This window comes from Bactrocera neohumeralis, unplaced genomic scaffold, assembly GCF_024586455.1.
Source record: "Bactrocera neohumeralis isolate Rockhampton unplaced genomic scaffold, APGP_CSIRO_Bneo_wtdbg2-racon-allhic-juicebox.fasta_v2 cluster10, whole genome shotgun sequence".
In the NCBI taxonomy this organism is placed as follows: domain Eukaryota; kingdom Metazoa; phylum Arthropoda; class Insecta; order Diptera; family Tephritidae; genus Bactrocera; species Bactrocera neohumeralis.
In genome coordinates, this window is record NW_026089623.1 from 15,402,825 (window position 1) to 15,426,492 (window position 23,668).

Below are 23,668 nucleotides of genomic sequence, written 5' to 3' on the forward strand. Positions count from 1 at the left end.
CCCATGCCATTTCAATGGAACCATTAGAGCGAAAACCTGTCTACACCATAGCTTCTCCGTCTTGGACATTGAAATTTCTTTATTAACTTGATTATCACCCAAAATAGTATGTTATTCATCTAGTCTATTCTAAATTTAACTATTTTTTATCGGTAAATAACAAATTTTACCATCTTGTGCGCCACGTATGGTTTTCAACAAAGCTCAGACAGAGAACGTATATTTATAGGGAAGGTCCAACAACGGACAAGCGTGTGAACTGTCAAAAGCTAACAAAATGCGATGAGCGTGTTTCACCACAGCTTGCTCAGAAGGAGAAATCTTAACAGTGGCGCGTGAACAGAGCTGATCATTCAATGAAAATTATGCTCAGAAATATACATAAGTATGTACATTGCTGTTACAGACGTATGTTGCCTTTTGCATATAATTTTATACGTTTACATGCCATCATATTAATTGATATGATTATCATTTTGCGTATTTTTATGAATACATGCAAAACTTGTCTCAATCTAATTAAATTATGCTTTTTTCAAAACAATATTTGTATTTAATGTGAGAATAAGAGTTATTTATTAAATATTTTATATGTTTGATAATATATTATAAATTCACAAATATTTAAGTAGATACATATGCTATATGTCCTAAAAAACTTAATACAATACAGTAATATTTCATTTCAATTTTCATACGCATCAGTGTACATATCAGCACATAATTACATACATATGTATGTACATATGTAATTGCAATTCAAATACAAATCATGATATTATCGTGTATCAGTAATATAATGTGCGCGCACTGCTCTATATGCACATACATACATGCATATGTGCGTATGATATTCCCACGCAAATAATGCATACACAAGGCCACATATACTTGTATACCTATGATTTATGCTCTTTCAAGTTAGTCGCCTTGTAGTGGCGAAGGAGCTTAAGTAAGAGTAGAGTGAGCATCCCAAAGGAAACGCACTCTAATCTTACGAACTAGGAGGGAAACCTCATAATTCCCACAATAATGTAAGGAATGAATAAACTCTAGGTTTTACGCCCATCTCCTATTGTGGAAGTGTGAGGATACCCGCATCAACACCACCCTAAGCCAAGGTGTCGAGGTACCCGTGCCGAGGGCTGAATGGTCAGCGGGGGGTAATAAATAGCTGATCACAAACGGTCCCCTCCGATGCCCAGGTGAGGTCGGAGGTATAAAAGCCTTCTCTCGGCATACCGGCTCTGCGGACGAGTGACCAACTCTTTCCGGCCTACTCGTGGGACCAAAATAAACGAAAACAATAACGCAACAACAACAAGAACAACAACCAAATTGACGACAACAGCGACGACTAAGGACATGAATTACAGGAATCCCATTACGGAATCCGAAGAAGACGAATTACTCGCCTCCAGTCAGGAGACATACCAACCAAAGTATACCGGTAGATACAGCAGTGAAAACAGCAGATTTAAGGGAGAAAGCGTCCACCTCCAAAGCAGCCATGAGCACCAACCAAAGTGCACTGGCGGCTAAAGCAGAAAACAAGAAGAAGCGCAAGAAATCCCAGAATCAGCTCAGGAAAAACCTAGGGTATGCATTCTTATCAATAGAAGTATAAATGCATTTCTTTGTCCTGCCCAAAAAATTGAAGGCGAAAAGCAGCAGCAGATATCACAGTGGTCCAGGAAAAGGTGGAACAGAAAGTAAAAGCCCTTCTTCATTTGGTATCGGCCTCAAGAAGACTGACTACAAAAATTCGCAAGGCCAGACTAAAAATCTTCCAAGGCCCATGACGAAGACATAGCCACTAAGGAATGTGGGTATCGAAGAAACCCGAGATGCCCAATAACATAAGATGCGTGCAGATAAACCTGCAGTAGATGAGAACAAGAAAGAAGATGTCCTAATAGGGTGTGATGCTAACGCAAGGCACACCGTATGGGGTAGCTCCAGTATAAACACCAGAGGCTAGTCACTTTTGCAGTATATTCTGTATAGTAATCTAAGTATATGCAACAAGGACGATAAGCCAAGCTTTATTTTCCCAAGCTCTGATAGGTTTCCGGGGTGGGATTATGTGCTAGACCTCAAGCTATCAACAGACACAGACAGTCTCGTTGTGGATAACTGGAAGGTATCCGATGAGCCTTCCATGTCAGATCACTCCTGGATACTCTTCAGCATCCGCGAGAAGTACAGTGCGCCTCTCACATACCGGAATCCTAGAAGAACGGCATGGGGAAAATTTACCAGTATAGCAACAAACTGCCATAAAAAGGGAGGCAATAAGAGTATCAAAAATCCTGAGGAACTAGATTCACAAGTAGAGAAGTTGGAAAATATCTCAACAACAACTTTCAATAGATCCACTCCGCTAACAGTTTTGAAAAAGAGAAAGTCTCTTCCTTGGTGGAACAGTGAACTCAAGAATTTGAGAACACAACTAAGGAAAGCTTTCAATGAGAGTTTTAGAACCAAAATATGGCAGCCATATAACGATATTATGAAAAGATACAAAAAAGCAGTCAGGAAAGCTAAAAACGACTTATGGATATCTTACTGCACATCGATAGAAAGTTGCCGAGAAACCGCCAGGCTGAGCAAAATGCCATCCAAAGATCATACTAATACTGCCTAAATTAAGGCGGAGGGAAGTGATTGGACCTCCTCGGCAAAAGAGTCTCTGGAGGTACTGATTACAACGCACTTCCCCGGGAGTCAACAAACACCTACAACGAGGGTTCAAGCAGAACCTCCATTGAACGCAGCTGATTATCGAAGCCGGAAAGTAGACAAAAGCAAAATCAAATATGCCATAAATAGTTTTGCACCATATAAAGCGGCAGGCCCTGACGGTATTATGCCCATAATGCTGCCAAAACTGGTAAAACCAATGGTTCAAAGGCTTGAAAATATAAACAAAGCTAGCATTCAACTATCTTACATCCCAAGAAGTTGAAAAAGAAGTAAAGTTGCGTTCCTTCCAAAACAAGCAGAAGAACACACGAGAATGCCAAGGATTTTAGACCTATAAGCCTTACCTCCTTTATGTTGTAGGTACTAGAAAGGCTAATAGATTTACACGTAAGAACAATAATGGCGGAGAAGTTATCGAAGTCCCAACTTGCGTACGTAAAGGCCGATCAACCGAAACTGACCTTCACGAGGTGATAAGTGAAATTGAAAAATCACTACACCACAAACAATACACCATGGCTGCTTTTCTAGACATAGAGGGCGCCTTCAATAACATAGAAGTAAATGCGATAATTAATTCTCTGGCACATGGTGGCATAGATGACACTGTGCAACACAACCAAGTTAAGTGAGTAGAGGGACGCCTCAAGGGGGTTCTCTCTCCGCTTCTATGGGTTGTAGCGCTGAACGAAATACTACTCCAACTAAACGGTGGAGGAGTGAAAGCAGTAGCATATGCAGACGATATAGTGTTGTTGGTATCAGGCATGTTTCCTTCAACAGTCAGCGAGATTATGGAAAGAGCACTTCGAAGGTTAAACCAATGGGCTAAAAATAATGGACTAGGAGTTAACCCAAACAAAACAGAACTGATGCTATTCACAAGCAGAACCAAAATACCTCAGTTTCAACTTCCGGTACTAAACAGTACAACACTCACTCTATCCCCCACAGCTAAATACTTGGGGGTGGAGATTGACACCAAACTGTCCTGGAAAATAAGTATAGAAAAAAGAATAAACAAAGCATACATGGCCTACTATACTTGTAAGAGAATCGTCAACAAGAATTGGGGCCTCAAACCAAGTATAATAATGTCGATGTATACGGCTGTCGTAAGACCTATACTTACATATGGAGCCCTGGTATGGTGGCCAGCGCTAAACAAACAATACAACATTAAAAAATGGTATAAATGGTATAGTCACGTCCAAAAGAGCAGCATGTGCGGCAATCCTAAGCAAGCTCACCATTAGTAAATCAGACTACAGTCTCCCCAAGCTGGATTTAAAATAGACACTTCCAGGTGAGGATACCATCTAGACGAAAATGGAGAAGATGTTCAATAGGAGAGGAGGATTTCATCTCAGTGTATACCGATGGGTCCAAAATGCACTGCGGAGTAGGCACGGGGGTATTCTCCGCTGATCTAGGCATATCTCTCTCTATACGTCTACCGAACTCGGCTAACATCTTCCAAGCAGAAGTACTAGGCATAGAAAAAGCCTGCGAAGATCTATTAGAAAACCACGGGAATATACATAAAGCAACTATATTTACGGATAGCCAGGCGGCGCTCCTGGCCTTGTCTTCACCCATGACAAATTCTAGTATAGTTGACAACTGCAAGAGAGCACTACGCTCAATAAAAGACAAGCTCCAACTAGACTTGATCTGGATCCCGGCCACAGGAACATTTTCGGTAACGAAAAAGCAGACGAGTTGGCAAAGGCAGGAGCTTTCCTCAACGAATCCGAGGCGGAGCTAATACCAAGCCCGCTAGGATCGATCAAAGGAGAGATAAATAGACAATTTCAACAAGTTGCAAATAGCAGGTAGAAAAACATTACAAAATGCGTCATAACTAAACAATTATGGCTAACATATGACAGGAAAAGAACCAACGACTTATTAAATAGGTCAAGAAAAAGCATCTTCAGAGTAACAGCTACCACAACAGAGCACTGGCCATTTGGGGACCATGCGTCCAAAATGGGTCTGTCCTACAACGACATCTGCCGAGGCTGCGGAGTAGCAGGGAACAAGGAAATAATTTTCCACTTTCTCTGCGAATGCCCAGCTCTAGCACAGGTCCGACACAAGACACTTGGAATCCATCAAGCACCCAACCTTGAATGGATTTCCACTAAAAGCATATTAGACATAAGTAGTTTCATCGAAACCTCAAAATGGTTTGAGAGAGAAGGTGAAACATAGCAGATACAGGAGGTTCTACGAATAGTGTATCAAAATGGCACATCAAGTGCTAATTGAGCCCGATAGGGCTGCACTCCTACCTACCTAGCTACCTGATTTATGTGTACAGTGGATCCCGGTTAATTAGTACTCCGTTTAAATGAAAATCATCCCTCTTAACTGCCTATATCTTGCTGTATCTCACGGTTTGTGTTTTGAAATACATAGAAATTATTGTTTTAAGTACCACTCGAATAAGTATACGCACTTGCTTATGTGCCATATTATATTTTTATTTTTAACAAACTACAAAAATCTGTATCTTTGATTGTGGCACATAACCGGGATTGACTGTATTTGTCAAGGAATGTAAAACATATTGTTACGCGGCTTGCAAAAATCGGCGTCGATATGTATGCAAGCTCACTCATAAACATACATATCTACGCTGGTTTGTAGGCGAAGCTGTTTCAGCGGCGAGGGAAGCGGTGACAATCGGCGGCCATTCGTTTATTTTTTTCAGCACAGCTTGGATTTTCTACCAACAACACAATGTTGTGACGCGTCAGTCTATCGGCACATTGACTCTTTGACAAAACGTGAGCTTCGGCCATTGGATGTCCGGGTCAACAGAGATTTTGCATGAAACAATATATGTATGTTGTAAAGTTGTGTGTGGACAAATTTGCAAACATTTTGCGTAGGTTGTGTTTACATACACCCATAATTGCATACATAAACATGTTATTAAAACTTTTAAAGGCCTGCAAATAAATATGTATATATATTACATTAATTAAATATTTAGGTAACAACATAAACATGACTATTATATATTCCGAAAGATTTTAAGGAATTCATCATGAAATAGCTCAATTTGTACGTATATGCTTGTGTGCTTTGATATAAAATACATATGTATATAGAAAATATACATACATATGTACATATGTATGTATGTAAATAAATTATATGCAGAGCCGTTTGCGCATTGTAAATATGCGAATCTGTAAGCGTACATTCCTTAACATCGGAAATAGCAAAATTTTTCTCATTTAATACTGAAAATGCTCAATTCTGCTATTTTCGTGTCCCCTGATGTTAAGTGGTGAAACACGCTAATCATTTTCTGTGGTGAAACACGCTCATCCCAAACAGTAAACATCTTAAAATTTAAATATCCTTAAATTCTTGACATCGTGAACCTTCTCTATAAACAGAAAACGTTTATAATAGAGAAGGTTCACGTTTCAGATACCGTAACTTTTCGAAGGGGTACTCGGCAGAGACGAGGGAGTCTCACCACAGACAAATTATAAGCATGTTTCACCACGAAAATAGCAGAACTGAGCATTTTCAGTGTTAAATGAGAAAAATAATGCTAATTTCAATGTAAAGCAACGTACGCTTACAGATTCGTTTATTTTCTATGCGCAACCGACTTGGCATATAATTTATACAATGATCCGTATATATGTATGATGTTTTTTTCGCTTAGTTGTAACATTTTAGCAAAAACGTAGTTTAACATAACTCGCGAACCACTATTATCTATTTTTCCAATCCATTAGCAGTCCCTACGCGCGGATGAAGTTATACTTCTTAGTGATATTCCAAGAAATGCATATCATTTTGTATGAAAGAAAACTAGAAAACTTAAATTCACATTTTATAAATTTATTATGCACAATAAAGCAAAGTCTAAGTGAAGAAATTTTGCCTCGGAAAGTAGTTCTGTCTCTTCGTTGCGGAAGAGAATATGCAGCGTAATCATCTCTATTTTGTAATCCATCAACACGCGTTGAAGGCCCAGCAGTTACCGGTGAATTGACGATCGTTGATTCATCAGTAGTTATAGATGCCCCCGCAGACATTGATGGAACAGCAGACGGTGAATCTTTTTTACGCACTCTCTGATATTCCGCAGCTGTTTTCCTCTTCCTCGATTGACTGCCAGCTATCATTTCCAATTTCTTCTTTTCCCGCTCTGCTTTCTTTCGTGCTCGGTATTCACGATAATATTGTGCCGTTTTCCCTCCTCTTGAAGCACGGGCTGCACTGTCTTTTCCCGCGGTAAAATCAATTTAAAATCAAAACATTAAATTTTTGCCAATCCAATTGATAATAGTTTCGAGAGCACAAGTTTAATGCACAAGGTGCATCTATTACGGACAATTAAAATATTCAAGAGAAACTTACCATCACATAACCCGGAATCCGCGTATTATCACGTGTCACTTATTTTATTGTTTATTTCAATCACTATTCATTGTGTACTAATACTACAAATAGTACGTCAATATTATATAGAACACGAATTAATTAGTAAATAAACATTGTCTACAGAAATGATCCTGTGAAGTCTTAACTTTTCAACGGCTAACGCAGCCAATCAACCAAAAATCACACAAAATAGTTTAGAATTCGCAGAAATTATCACTGTCACTTATTATATTGTTTATTGGTTATTTGAATCACTATTCACTGTGAAGTCTTAACTTTTCAACGGCTAACGCAGCCAATCAACCAAAAATCACACAAAATAGAGAAATTCACAGAAATGAAAGACAAACGAAAGAAAAAGAAGTATAACTTCAATAATGCACAAGCATACAAACATACATATGCGCACACATGTGAATAGTCACCTCGTCATCGCGGGTCGATTTGCAAAGAAAGTAAATGAAGACTGACCAGAGAACATAAAAGTATAGAAAAGGTGCAAATTGAATTCTGTATGACGGTTCGATTGCGCGGCTAACAGATCGGATAGAATCATAGTAGGGAATTCACCATATTCGCTGCTATTTAGCAGAATTGAGCCCGTTCTCTGGCAGAAATACATGTAAATTGACTATATAAATGCGAGAATATATAAGCAGAAATGCTTTTAAGAAAATATACAAAGTAACACAGAGAATGTAAAAAAGCATTCTTTGAGTCACAAATGCATGCTTATATTGTATATAATACTATATATATATACATATATTGTATTATATGAACCATTGTCACATATGCGAGATTATTTTGTATCAAATGAATAATTTTTTCCGAAAAATGATAAAAATTTTAATTTTTTTTACAAAATCGGGAAATATTAGGAAACATTATTTTAATTTATTTTTTTTAATCTTTAAATAAATTAATATTTCAAATAAATTATATTTATTTCGACCATTGCAAAGTGAAGATGTGCCAAATGAACTTTATTCCTTAAAAGAAAATTGATGATCTTCATGAAACATGCATATTCGCATTATCGATTACGGACTTTTTTCGATTCGGGATTTCTAATAGTGCGGAAAAGTTGCCTTAGTACTTCCTGATTCCAATGCAACGTTTTGTTTTGAGATCGGATTGCATCTTCAACCCCAACTCCGGCCTTGAAATTTCGGAAATTCGCCTAAAATCGTGAAATTGTCTACCTAGCGCCTGAAATACGCATCTCACGGCAAAATATATAAAACAAAAGTTATTTGTCACGTCATTTGCTAGCGAAATAGCATATCATGGCCGTAGGACGAACCGTTCCCGAGATACGAGCGAAAATGCGGCGCGACACAGCGCAAGGTGACACTTCTTCACGTTGATTTCGCCGAGTGCTATCACTCACATTCATTCACCTACGCCAAAGGACTCCGTACGTGGATAGGTCTCCACACAAATATTTTTTCATCGAGTTCCTTGACTCTTGTCGGTGATTTCGCCGAGTTCTATCACTTACATTCATTTCCCTGCGCCATACGACACGTTCGGACTGGTCTCCACATAAATATTTTTTCATCGAGTTCCTTCACTCTTGTCGTTGATTTCGCCGAGTGCTATCACTTATATTCTCTCAACAGAACGAACTCAAAATGTCTGTATCTAAATTTAAATTTAGACAGAAATGTCTTGTGTTTGGCATATATCCGTGCAATCTCTCTGAGTCCTAGTTACCTACTTACCAGGATATTCTTTTGTGTTATCAGTTTGAAAGATTTCGTATAGGGCGACTCCGAGGCGACAACTATGAACCTAGGAGTAAAGAGATTACGGAAATAGTTGCAAAAAAAGTTGAAAATACAGGAAATAGTTGCAAAAAAGGTTCAAAAAGTCATCTATTCCGATAGTTTCACACACCAGAGTTGTACAAATGCTCACCACATACCATAAGAAATTTCTGACTCTTAAACAAATGTTTTTAAGGAAACCAATAGGTTTGAGCTCTAAAAGAGACGACTTTGTCTCTTTTGCCGGAAAATTATTCGACATTGATGCTTGTAAATGCATTTATTTTTCTTCTTGCACTTGTCCAAAGGAAAGGAAAGTTCCTATCAATGAACAACCATTTCTCTTGGACCAGAGAACCAGAAGAATTGGTCGCATTGGAAGTGTTAATCTACCAGAAACAAAAAAGATTACAAAGAAAAATGAACGTAAAGGAAAGCTTTCAAAACGTCATTCAACATCAACACTTACCAGAAAAGTATCAGCTAGAACACGTGACCATTCAGATCAGCCAGACTCTCATACAGACGATAACAATGTAGGTTCGTCGCACATGGATTCTTCCAAAAACGATGCTGATGATGAATTTTCTCTTCCATCCTCTAAAACCAAACAAAACACACTAGTATTAGAACACACTGCTTTAGCTGCCCAAAGATTTGGAGTAAGTGATAGAGCAGCGGCCTTGATTGTTTCATCTGCTTTTCTGGATGCCAAAAAAGCAGGTTTGATAACAGAGGATTCGGCTAGCTTTGTCACTGACAAATGCAAGATTAGTCGGGCAAAAAAAAGTGTTGGAGTTAAGCTCCAAAACACCGAAAGTATTGATTCTGTATATGGGCTGTATTTTGACGGCCGCAAAGACAATACACTTACACAAGTCAGCGAAGGTGAAAAGTACTACCGCGACACTGTCAAAGAGGAACATATTTCTCTTATAGCGGAACCTGGTTGTCATTACTTTGGCCACGACACCTCTCCTTCCGGGTCAGCTGAGGATGAGACGCAAGCTATATGGCAACATTTACAAGACAATTCAGTTGATGTGGAACATCTAGAAGTTGTCGGTGCTGATGGCACCAACACGAACACAGGTTGGAAAGGTGGAATTATTCGGAAACTAGAACGAAGAATAGGTAGGCCATTACAGTGGGCTGTTTGTCTTCTACATTTCAACGAACTTCTATTTCGTGCTCTTTTCGAACACATAGATAGTGTCTCAAAGAGTCCAAATACATTCTCTGGCAACATAGGTAAACTGCTCCCTGATTGTGAGAAGTTGCCTGTTGTCAAATTTGAAAGTTTTCCATCCTGCCAATCACCTTCTGAGGTTACTAATCCGACCCAACTTAGCACAGACCAAGCTTATCTCTATAAAATATCAGAAACTGTTATTTTCGGTCAATGTTCCTCAGATTTAGCGTCGATGCATCCAGGTAACATGTGCAAATCTCGCTGGCTCACCTGTGCAAATAGAATTCTGAGATTATACATTTCTACTGACAAACTAACAAAGGAAATAAAGATTTTGGTCAAGTACATACTTACAGTTTACTCACCTTTGTGGTTCTCAATTAGATTTAACAGTTCAATCAAAGATGGCTCGCGCCATCTCTATGCTGCAATTCAAAGGTCGAGATACTTACCTGCTAAACTGCGCAAGGTTGTCGATTCATCCATTCAACAGAATGCTTTCTTTGCTCTTCCAGAAAACATTCTCCTTAGAATGATGACTGACGAAAGGATAGAAGTCAGAAAGTTGGCCCTTGACCGTCTTCTGGCAGCCAGAGAAGCAGAGTCTGACACTATAAATGGAAGGGTTAGATGTAATAAAGTGCCAAAGCTGAATTTCAAAGCTAATAATTATTACGATATGATTAACTGGAAGACTATTACCTTGACTGTTCCATCAGTTCTTTGTTCAGTTTCTAACGAAGAACTCATAAAAGAGCTGTCGGGAGACACTGCAGAGGTATGAAAATTTAGAGAATTCCCCTCTCACACCGTGGCAGTCGAGAGAACCGTCAAACTGGTGACAGAGACATCTTCTAAAGTTATTGGCCCCCAATCTCGTGATCGTTTTATACGCTCTACACTGAAATCTAGGCAGCAAGTGCCAAAGTTTAGTACAAAATCTGATTTTATCAATAAATTTGACACAGATTCAGACTAAAACAAGCCTGACATATGGTTGGTTGGTTGGGTTGGGCTTGGGAGGAACCCGAAGAGCAGCCACCTCCACGCGGTGGGTTCTGGGTGACCAATACAGGTTAGCTGAGAGCTGCAACAATTTTCACCTTGCGCTCTGGCGCGCCGCCTTTTCGCTCGTATCTCGGGAACGGTTCGTCCTACGGCCATGATCACGTATACCATTTCGGTAGCAAATGACGTGACAAATAACTTTTGTTTTATACATTTTGCCATAAGATGCGTATTTCAGGCGCTTGGTAGACAATTTCACGATTTTAGGCGAATTTCCGAAATTTCAAGGCCGGAGTTAGGCTTGAAGATGCAATCCGATCTCAAAACAAAAAGTTGCATACTAAGGCAACTTTTCCGCACTATTAGAAATCCCGAATCGAAAAAAGTCCGGAATCGACCCACTCTAATGTACATATATTATTTCTTTGGCACATTTGTCTGTATGTTTACGAAAGCAAATGCGAGCCACTTACATATGTGCATACATTCATAATAGCAAGTGCCGCACGCATCTCCGTTGTCACGGTCAACCAATGGCCGAAACTGACGGTAGAAAATCCAAGCTGTGCCGAAAAAAAAAAATAAACGAATGGCCGCCGATTGTCATCGCTTCCCTTGCCCCTGAGCATGAATACATATCGACGCAGATTTTTGTCATGGAAAAATATTTTAGACAAATATTATAAATCGGCAACTCCTATGTTGCCACCTTTCTCATTTCTTTCTTGAACAAACACCAGAAACTTGTTCAATTTCTGATTTTTAGCTTTTGCATAAAATAAAAGGCAAAAATTAAAAATAAATTCTGTCGAGATTCGAACCTACGTGCTCATCGTAACTTTTCAAACGCTTACCACCAACACCACCATTGACACTTGTATTGCGTTGTCCTAATTATGGTTTGGTTATGTATGAAAGAAATATACAACGGATCGCCGATTGTTACCTCTTTCCTTGCTGCTGGAGCAGCTTAGCCAGCAAACTAGCGTAAATATGTATGCATATTTCTTTGTGTGACTTTTGGTTGAATTACTCTGCGTTGGCCGTTGAAAAGTTAAGACTATACTTCTCAGGATCATTTCTTCGCAGAAATGAAACAGAAACGAAAGAAATAAAGTCACGTAAAATAGTTGAGAATTCAAACAGAAATTAAAGATCACCCTGACATGGAATTTCTCACCCCCCAGATTAGCTGTTGTACTGTGTTATGTGTGCATATACGACGTGTGTTCAAAAAGTATCGTGAAAGTTTTGCTGACAGTTTTCTTCGATTGCAGGGGCGTGGTGCATCATAACTTCTTGCTACAGGGAAGAACGGTCAATAAGGAATAATACCTGCAAGTTATGCGCAATTTGCGCGAAGCAATCCGCCAGAAACGCCCGGATTTGTGGAAGAACAAAAATTGGCTTTTGCACCACGATAACGCCCCTGCTAACACGTCGTTGCTTGTGCGCGACTTTTTGGCCAAAAACAACACACTAATGATGCCGCAGCCACAGTATTCCCCAGATCTGGCCCCCTGTGACTTGTTCTTGTTCCCTAAACTGAAGAAGCCCATTAAAGGATGACGTTACGTTTCTCTTGACGAGATAAAGACGGCATCGAAGGAAGAGCTGAAGTAGATTCTTCGAAGATTGGAAAAACCGTTGGCATAAGTGTATAATATCTCATGGGGATTACTTTGAAAGGGACAAAATAGATATTCATGAATAAATCAATAATTTTTGAAAACCCACAAAATTCGCGATATACACCTCGTAAGCAAATATGACAGACCATACGCATAATGTTTGTAAATTTGTCTACAACATATGTATGTAATATGTACACTCAATGCTCCATGCGAAATCTCCGTTGACACGGACAACCAATGGTGAAGCTCACTTTTTGTCAGAGTCAATGCGACAAAGCGTCATAACATTGTATTGTTGGTAGAAAATCCGAGCTGTGCGGAAAAAAATAAACGAACGGCCGCCGATTGTCACCGCTTCCCTTGCCGCTGTACAGCTTCGCCAACAAACCAGCGTAAATATGTATGTTTGTGTGTGGGCTTGCATACATATCGACGCCGATTTTTGCAAGCCGCGTAACAATATGTTTTACATTCCTTGACAAATACAGTCAATCCCGGTTATGTGCCACAATCAAAGATACAGATTTTTGTAGTTTGTTAAAAATAAAAATATAATATGGCACATAAGCGAGTGTGGATACTTAAATGAGTGGTACTTAAAACAATAATTTCTATGTATTTCAAAAAACAAACCGTGATATGCAGCAAGATATTGGCAGTTAAGAGGGATGATTTTCATTTAAGCGGAGTACTACTTAACCGGGAATCACTGAACACATAAATCAGAGGAATATTGAATATTTTCTTTGATACATTTCTTGACTTGAAAATCGACAAATAACTATGTTGCGAGTTTGCTTGTTGGAAGTGCGCTTGCGTTCATGAATGAAATTGTTTTTGCTGAAAGATTTACTACATTCGGCTGCCATATTGACTTGTGATGCCGCTGATGCTATTTCAGACATTTGTTGTTTTTGTAGAACAATATTTGTAATTTTGCGGGTGACATACATATCTACATGTGAACACATACAAGTATGTAGGTTTGTGTATGCGTTACTTGTGTACCAATGTCATATGCACATATTTATGTATGTACATATGTACATATTAGCAGCGCGAGTTAACAATGTAAAGATTTTCTATTTTATTTTTACATTTTTATTAACAAACCGTCTTCTTCACTTCTCCCTCTTCTTACAACTGTACTTATAATAGACTTAAGACTACTTATATAGTTGTGGTTTGCTGATAGGGATGTACTGCTGCATTCTTGATAAGGATGTTTCTATTGTTTTCCTGATAAAGATGTTTTTACTATTTTTCTGATAAAGATTAGCCGATGTGCCGATGTGGTTCGTCTAACCAATAGTGATGTTTGTTGTGGTGATAAGCATGTTTAACTATTGTTATTTGATATTTGTATATATTCGTCTGTTTAGTTGATAAGAATTTTGGGTGAGCGATGTGTTCCTTAACTCTCCCCTGTGTTGAAAATGAAATGTCCTCATTTCAAGACGTCTGGGTAATTCGCTGAAATTCGATGTTGTATGTTTGTTCGAAGTTTTTGCGGCGTTTTGTTTTCTCGCGTAATTGTTGGCATGCGTAATATTATGCATATGTATATAATTAAAATTAGAATTATGATTATTAAGATACAATGCAGAGTAAATCTTATTGGATGTTCTTCTATTGGTATTAAAAACTTATACATTTGTTGAATATTATTAAATTTATAATTAGAATTGGAATTTAAAATATTCAATATTTCTACTTGGTCATTTTGATGAGCGTGTATTATATCTTTTATTTCTTGCTCGTGATTTATATAAGTCTTATTGTCTATGATGGTATTATGATTATATTGAATTAAATGTGGACCATTTATTTTTCATCCATTCCATATATGTTCGTTATCCATTATTATATTCCGTGATCCAAGATTTGTATTGAAGTATTATTTTCTTGAATTACATTACATAGAGCCTTTTGTTTAGTTAATAATCGGATAGTACAATTGTCTTTCGGCTCTTCTTTGCAACTATTTGTTCCTATATAATTTTTACAATTTGATATGTTAGTAAATTCGTTATTGCATTTTGCAACTCTTTTCTTAAGTTCATATTTTCCGTGTTTGAAAGCTAATGGTGTTAAATTATCATCGGCTAGTGATTGTGGATCTATTGTTTCTAAAATCTTTTCGAATCGAGAATTAATTTGTTGTTGTTGGTTATTATTCTCAATGAGTTGATTGAGTCCTGTCTTTATCTCTATTAGATCATCGTGATCTGGTGTTCCTGTTATAAATTTTAAAACTGAACCTAAAAAATTAATGGCACGTTTTGCACGATGTGCAGATGGTAGCAGTTGAGCTTTAAGAGTTTCTATTTTTCTTGAAAGTATGTTATCTACATGGTATTCCTTCGAATTATATTGGTTTTTCCTTAAGGTCTCGTTGGGTGCTAATATTTTAGATATGTTCGTTATGTGGTAAAGATAAGCAGAGTTATTGTAAGTGTATACTGCATCTGTTTCAGTAAGTACATATTTTTTGTTCATGAGATCTGTAATTTTATCGGAATTTCCGAATGAAATTACACAAGAAAATATTATTAGTCCTATGTTTGCGGGTTGCATTGTGTGCTTTGTTTACGAATGCTGTCTTTATGTATGACTTACCCCCTCTCTGTTAAGATCTTGTCGCCACGGTCTTTTTTTACCTTGTGTTTGTTGTATTTCGCAGCAGTTTTGTTACGGCGGTCTGTTCGACTGTATATTATATCGCCTGGTTGTATGTTATAATTTGCCTTTTTTTATTATGATATTGAAGTAGTTTATATTGTTTTACTTCAAGTGTATTTTTGATGTCGGGATATTTTTCACAATTAAAAAAAACTTCTTCAGGTTTGTATCCTGTAGAGGAGTGTATTGTTCGATTATATTGGCGAACAGCGTTAAATATTTCTTCTCCCGGCGCGGTACTATTTTGGGCGGCTAAACTCTAACAGAGCTCGATGTTGAGTGATGCACTGGTGTTATTACGTGTGTAATATGTAGTCGGTTGTATAAGCATCTTGCAGTGTTTGCGTTAAATACACTTTCGTTATGAAAGTGTAAACACAATGGCTACGACAGACTGCAAACTACATCTGTCAAATATTAAAATACACACGTTCTTATGGGCAGTGTTATTTTGACAGCTGCACGACTACACGACTGCAGGCCGACAGTTGTCGTTCTCGCTAACTTCAATATCCTCCTATTTTTGCCAACGACAGTACGACGACAGTAGAGTTGACAGTAGAATGGAAGATAGAAAGAGGAGGTAGAGTGGTGATGCCACTAATATGTAAAATGTAAAATTATTCACAGCTCTAACAAACTTGATGTTATTTTACAAATAAAAGCATAAAATAGCTATATTATAGCTCTATTATACCATTTGTAATAACAAGTGATAATTTAAAGCAAAAATATTTACCTATATACTTATTTTTTGCATAAAAAATTTCACTTTGAACAAAATATTAAAATTTCATTGAAGTGAAAGGTATTAGTATGGCCACAACGAAATTGTGTACATGCAAAATGGACAACTGCGTTGTTTTGTGTACATGCCGGCCATTGTGTTGTTGTTGCTTCTCAAAATGTACATGTAGTAAGATGAACAACGACGTTTTCAGTTCACTGTCGTGCCGCTGCAGTCTGTCGTAGCCATTGTGTTTACACTTTCAGTCATGAGATATTTGGCGTTCGGGTACACTTGTGTTAGTACTTCTTCTATGTATTCATGACAGTTTATCTTTGTGTCTAGATATACTCTCGCAACAATGTTGCTAACGAGAGTATTATAGTTTTGTTCACATAACGGTTGTTTGTAAGTCCTAAAACTAAAAGAGTCAGATATAGGGTTATATATACCAAAGTGATCAGGGCGACGAGTAGAGTCGAAATCCGGATGTCTGTCTGTCCGTCCGTCTGTCCGTCCGTCCGTGCAAGCTGTAACTTGAGTAAAAATTGAGATATCATGATGAAACTTGGTACACGTATTCCTTGGCTCCATAAGAAGGTTAAGTTCGAAGATGGGCAAAATCGGCCCACTGTCACGCCCACAAAATGGCGGAAACCGAAAACCTATAAAGTGTCATAACTAAGCCATAAATAAAGATATTAAAGTGAAATTTGGCACAAAGGATCGCATTAGGGAGGGGCATATTTGGACGCAATTGTTTTGGAAAAGTGGGCGTGGCCCCGCCCCCTACTAAGTTTTTTGTACATATCTCGGAAACTACTATAGCTATGTCAACCAAAGTCTACAGAGTCGTTTCCTTCAGGCATTTCCATGTACAGTTCAAAAATGGAAGAAATCGGATAATAACCACGCCCACCTCCCATACAAAGGTTATGTTCAAAATCACTAAAAGTGCGATAACCGACTAACAAAAAACGTCAGACACACTAAATTTTACGGAAGAAGTGGCAGAAAGAAGCTGCACCCAGGCTTTTTTTAAAAATTGAAAATGGGCGTGGCGCCGCCCACTTATGGACCAAGAACCATATCTCAGGAGCTACTAGACCGATTTCAATGAAATTCGGTATATAATATTTTCTTAACACCCTGATGACATGTACGAAATATGGGTGAAATCGGTTCGCAACCACGCCTTCTTCCAATATAAAGCTATTTTGAATTCCATCTGATGCCTTCTCTGTATAATACGAGTATAAACATTAGGAACCAATGATGATAGCGGAATAAAACTTTACAAAAATACGGTATTTGAAAAATATGTAAATGACGTATTATGAAATCTCGATTATCACTTTACCATGCGAGAGTATAAAATGTTCGGTGACACCTGAACTTAGCCCTTCCTTACTTGTTTTCGTAAGAAACAATATTTAGAGTACCTATCTATAGAGCTAAGATACTGCGTGTTATTGAAATGGAATATGTCCATTTGAATGTACTCTCCTGTTTGTGTTGGAATTGGTGTTTTTCCTATAGGTTGTCTATTTGGTTGTCGTTCGTACTTATGTTGTAGACATATCTCGCAGTCTATTGTTTCTTTTTTACACATTTCTTTAATGTTAGGCCAGAAATGAGTTAATAGTATTTCCTGTGTATTATTTTTGTAATTTCTATAGGCACGTTTGTGTACTTGAGTAATTATTTCAATTTGCTCGTTTCTAGAAGTGACATCAATAAGCTGATTTTGAGCTAATACAAAAGTATAGTTTGGGAAAGCCGCGACGATTTGATTTTTTAAATGGAAAATTATTTCGTCATCTATTTTCAATGCATTAGTAATATTTAGCGTTATTGTGTCTTTTAGTTTAGTTAATAAATCTGCTGTGTCTTTGAAATATATTGTATGTCTACGTTGACAAGGAAATATTGTTTGGGTGATTATTTCATTTCTTTCATTATCTTGCGATAGTATTATTTGATTTTTAAATGAATTAAGAGGTTGTTTAACTTTTTTAATAATATCGTTTGATGAACTTTTTTGTGAATGGTCTGAACAACTTGTGTTAGTATTAATTTGTTGCCTGGAAAGAGCATCGGCTACGACATTTTGGTGTCCTGGTTTGTAAACTAATTTTGCACCATATTCTTCAATCAAATTTTTCCACCTTTTTAATTTTGAGTTGGGATTTCTTTCGGAAATAGAAAAAATTAATGATTGATGGTCTGTATAAATGGCAATGTTTGCTATACCGTACAAATAGTTTCTGAGTTTTTGTAGGGACCATACTATTGCTAATAGTTCCTTTTCATTGGTGCTATAGTTTTGTTCCGTTGAATTCAATGTACGTGAGATGAATGCAATCGGCTGACGGTTTTGTGATAAAACTGCTCTAATAGCAAAATTACTTGCATCTGTTGTTAGACTAAATGGTTTGGAGAAATCTGGTTGGAAAAGTTCAACCTGTTCTTGCAATGCGTTTTTTATTTTATTTAAAGCTTCAATTGCAGCATCATCCAGATTTATGAGTACTTTAGTGCTTTGATTATTTTTACCATTCCTAACTCTCCTCTTAAATGAATTGTTAGTGGCTTCGTGAGTTTGGCAAAATCTTTCACAAAATTCCTGTAATAACTGGCAAGTACTAGGAAAGTTCTTAGTTCTTTTAAATTTTTTGGTTGAGGGTAGTTTTTTATAGTGTCGATTTTCTTAGGATCAACTGTTATTTTGTTATGTTTTATGATATGCCCAAGGTATTCGACTGAATCTTGAAAAAAGGTTGACTTTTCGTCAGAAATCTTCATGTTTGCATTATGTACTGCGTTAATTATTATTTTAATGTGTTCCATATGTTCTTCTGGTGTGGAAGAATATATTAATGCGTCATCAATATAGACATAATCAAATTTACCAATGTATTCTCTAAGAATGTCGTCGACGCATCGTTGAAATGTGGATGGAGCATTCTTTAGACCGAATGGCATCCTAATAAATTCATACTTTGCACCGTTGACAGAAAATGCTGTTTTTTTTCGATCAGATTGTTTAATTAAGATTTGGTGAAACCCAGATTCCAAATCAATTGTGGAAAAATTTCTTGCTTTTCCCAAATTTTGTATTGTCATATTAATGTCTGGTATAGGATATCTGTCAGTAATCGTATAAACGTTAATTTTTTGGAAGTCAACAACCATTCGTTTCTTGGGTCTACCTTGGTCATCGGTGCCCTTTTTTGGAACAGTCCATATAGGTGAGTTATATGGGCTTTTGCTTGGTTGAATTATACCGTCATTTAACAGTTTCTCAATCTCTTTCCTGACAAAGTCGTGATCAGCCATAGGATATGGATATTGTTTTGTCCATATCGGATCTTCTGATTCTGTCCTAATTGATGCTTGAGTGGTGGTTGTGAAGGGAAATGTTTCACTAATACAATTATTTCTTTTCATGAGTTTGTCTACCTGATCTTTGAATTGTTCATTATTAATAGTATAGTTAATTGTTTGTTCATTTTTTGAAAGTATCTCTTTTTGGGGGAATGTTGGGCCACGTTTTGATTTCGGTTAAAAAGTCACATAAAAGTAAATTTTTGTGAAAATTCCAAAGCATGGATTTGTAGTGCGAGTCGTAACCTTCCTTTTGATAACATTGGTTTGATAAAATTCTACAAAAATTTAAAAGTTATAGCCATTGGCGCAAAAAACCTGATTTTGCGATTTTGAAAAAGGTGGGGAATGTCGGTCCAGTCGTAAATCGATTAAAACATGATTGTTACCGATGAAAAACGTTTATTTATCAATGGAAATGAAAGAGAGATTCATAAATAATAAGAAAAATAGAAATTGACGAAAAAAATTATTCCGACTCGCAGTGGATGCAGGTGTAAGTGTTCGGGTTCGGTCCGGCACATTTCAAGTGAACCCCTCGATCACAAACGATGCAACGGGCCGTGTTTTGACGATTCTCGTGCTTCGGCATCTTTTTCTTGCAAATCGTGCAAAAATCGAAGTCCTGTTCGATGTCGGTTTCGGTCGGAGACGGGCTTCTCTTCCGTGGCGTCTTCGATTTGCCACGGCCTTTTTGCTTCTTGGCTGCTGGTTCATCGGCTGCCTTCGTCAATTTTTGCCGCTTTTTTTTGGCCTTGTCACGCAGAGCTGCGACAACCTCAGGCGATGTCAAAATCGTTGACTCCATTGTCTTGCGGCCACGTTTTGATTTCGGCGCAGGTGTGCCCAATTTCAACGGGCCAACCGATTTCAATGCATCACGGAGCTGTGGAGCCGAAACAAGAGACAACGACGATGATGCAGCACCACTTGTTGAAGCTGGGGCACTTGTCGATGCCTCCGACGTTGATACCTCCTCATTCGCAGCAGTCACAATGGCATCACCAGAGGCAAAAACTCGACGTTGATTGTCGGCATCTTTCTCTTCGTCACCGAACAAATTTTCGCCGCTCAGTTCCGAAGCGACAAAGTCAACTTCAGTGAAAATTTGCGGGTTGAACGGGTAGATGCCAGTTGTTCGGAGGCCGGATTTGATGGTTTTCGGCGTTTTCGGCGTTAACATAACATCGAGGCACTGATCGACAAGGAGCGGCACATGATGCAGATCGAAAGTGACACCAATGTTGGACTTTTTCCATGCATCATGCTTCACGGTCATCATGCCTTTAAATGGTGCAAATACCGCAACATCTAGCGGCTGCATTTTGTGCGTGCATTTCGGCGGAAAAGACAGCAACGTGATGATCCAACGCCAAATCTATCGCCTCGATCGATAAATGCGAACCGTGGTTGTCCAGCAGCAACATGGTTGGCGAATCGGCATTAGCACCGGTGTGCTTGATGAAATGACGCATGCATTGAGGGAATACGTCAGAGTTCATGTAACCAGAACCGTTCGCAACACCAACAGCGCCATGACTCGCATGAGTCATAAAAATCTCTTTCATGTTGACAAAGCCAAAGACACATTGGTGCCTTTTCGGCAGATGTTGATGAGCCGACCTGCTTTTCTCCTTTGCGCGCGATGGTTTTGACAGGTCTGGTTGGCACGGTCGGGCACCCGGTTTCATCCATGTTCCATATTCGGTGAGGTTCAAACGGCGTCTTACCGAGAACGGATGAAAGGTTGTCAAAAAATGCATCGACATTCTCTTTGTTGAATCGCTTCGCACGGCTCTGGCTTACTTGCTCTGGTGTTCGCAGTGACAAATTTTTGTGGCGTTTCATGAACTCCAACTGCCAATCCCTTCTCGCCTGTTGATTGTCGTTCCATGAATCCGGATACGACGCGCCAACTTTCTGAGCAAATTCATACGCGAGCTTACGAAGATCCATCAAACTGATTCCATAGTTGATGTCGCTGGCCTGGAGATTGTAGCTTATCAGCGCCTTCTCTTGTTCGATGTTGAAGATCTGAAATAAAAAAAAAAGTATTTATTATTCGATGAAAGAAAAAGAAAGAAACCAGCAGAACTCACTGTTTTTGTGCCCATCGTCGTGCTTTCAGCCAGCAAATTCTTCATTACATCGGCATTGGCAGTAGTAACGTCGATGCTCGCACCATCAAATGCTGCAATATAACGCATCAGGTTGGTCCTCGGAATTTTGTGTGCCGTCGCAGATTGTCGAACGCTGTTGTGATATATTTTCACCGACTTGATCGCCTCCAAAATGTTGTCGAAATCAACAATTTTCTCTTGTTTGGGATAGTACCGCGGCATAATGACTAAAAAAATTTTTCGGAGCACGAAACTATCAGGAAATGTTGAAAAACTATTGTGTTGTTGAAATTCTGCACGAAAAATCACTTATACACGTCAAATATATGAAGTTAGCATGTCAAATGTAAAAAACTATGTGGCCCGACATTCCCCAAACGCTCATATTTGCAAAATGGCGGTGGATAATGAACACAATGTAAATTCGTGCAAAATTTCTTTTGTGTGTCGAAGGCTAAAGGCTCAACTAATGTTATAAACATATTTACCTGGATGAATTTATTAGAAAATGTGAAAAAAATCAACTGTGCACAGAGTTGAAAAAAAAACTTTCGGAGTGTCGAATTTATTTTTGTTGTCGCAGAGAGGTTATAACACGTGTTCACAGCTCGAGTGCTATATAGAAACTGAGCTTAGTATGAGACGAGCCGATGACAGTTGGTTGCAGCTGTCAACCTATACTAGGGAAAAAAATATCGCGCTGGCCCGGGATTCCCCCCGGACATTCCTCACCTTCCCCTACTTTAGGCTATAATTGAATAAATTTATTTCTGCTTTCATTTGACGTAATCCTTGTTCCCCAAGAATCATGTCGAATTTGTTAAGCTCATTCATTTCAAAAAAGGTTAAATGATGGCCGTACATCGTGATTACTTTTTTAGAGTCTATGACGGAATAACCGTGCAATGTTTTAGCTTTAAATGGTTTAACCTTAATTGATTTCCCTATGTTACAAATTTTATTTATATAATTGTTTGTTGATCTACTAATAAGTTAACGAGCGTGCCTGTTAGACCACATTTTGTTTGAATGCAGGGCAGCCCGTTTATTCGTCTAAAAAAGTGCTCCCTGATTCGTATTGTTCTTCATATTTCGAGTAGTCTACAGATTCTAAATCTTCTTCTCTTTTGGTTTGATTTATTTTGTGTGTTGCATTTCCATTGCTAAATTCCTTATTTCCTTTGTTCACATTATGTCTATTATTATAGCTACGATTTACTACGTTATTTCTTGTTGTACTTACAAATCGTCTGGAGCTGTCTATGTCCATTGGAACTGGTGCAGGTTGCCATTGTTGAGGTTGATTGTTAATTTGCTGCATCCTGTCATTTGCTCGACATTTCCGCTGGTGACGATATTCAGATTGGTTATGGTTGAAGTGAGGATTGAAGTTGGTCTTGTAGTTGTGTCTTGATGGATCATCATATTCTGTCTTGTTTTGTGACACAAATTGTTGGTGACGTTGTGTGGGTTGAAAGCGAGGATTTTGGTTGTATCTCGGTGGAGTAGATTGTATCTCGAATTGCTGGTTTGCGTTGTCATGATGGATGGTACAATCTATTGCATACGCTGCCTCTAAGTTGTTTGGATTGTTGCCATACAACGTTCCACTTGTGTATTTTGAATTTAAGCCCAGAATGAATGTCCTGACTGCTTCTTGGTTAGCATAGTCCTTCATATCCATACTATTATGCTTATTAGACATCTCAATTTTGGATAATGCTAAATTGGGCGCCTTGGACACATTGCTATGGAATTCTGCTAGGGATTTCCTTCCTTTTTTTCATCTCAACCAATAAAACGTATAGGGGACATTGGTCGGCAAAGGTGTAGTCCAATCGGTTGATAATGGAGTAAAAATTCATCTTCGTGTTGTGGTTTGTCAAAATATCAGCCGCTTGTCCTACGATCTTCGTCCTTATGATTCCGAGAACGCTGTAGTATTTTGTATGATGGCTAAAGTTTTTTATGGCTTCCATGAATGTCCATACTTGTGACCTCCATGATCTGTATGCTGCCTG

General features: G+C 38.2%; 1 protein-coding gene across 1 annotated transcript; it reads right to left on the minus strand.

Annotated features, from left to right (window-relative positions):
• Positions 1–20,703: 20,703 nt before the first annotated feature.
• On the minus strand, positions 20,704–22,112 carry LOC126765314 (uncharacterized). Its single transcript, XM_050483035.1, has 2 exons — positions 21,627–22,112; positions 20,704–21,561 (listed from the first exon to the last, which is right to left on the minus strand). The coding sequence occupies exons 1-2, from the start codon at positions 21,867–21,869 to the stop codon at positions 21,019–21,021; spliced, it is 786 nt and encodes a 261-aa protein (XP_050338992.1). The 5' UTR covers positions 21,870–22,112; the 3' UTR covers positions 20,704–21,018.
• Between the last annotated feature and the right edge of the window lie 1,556 nt (positions 22,113–23,668).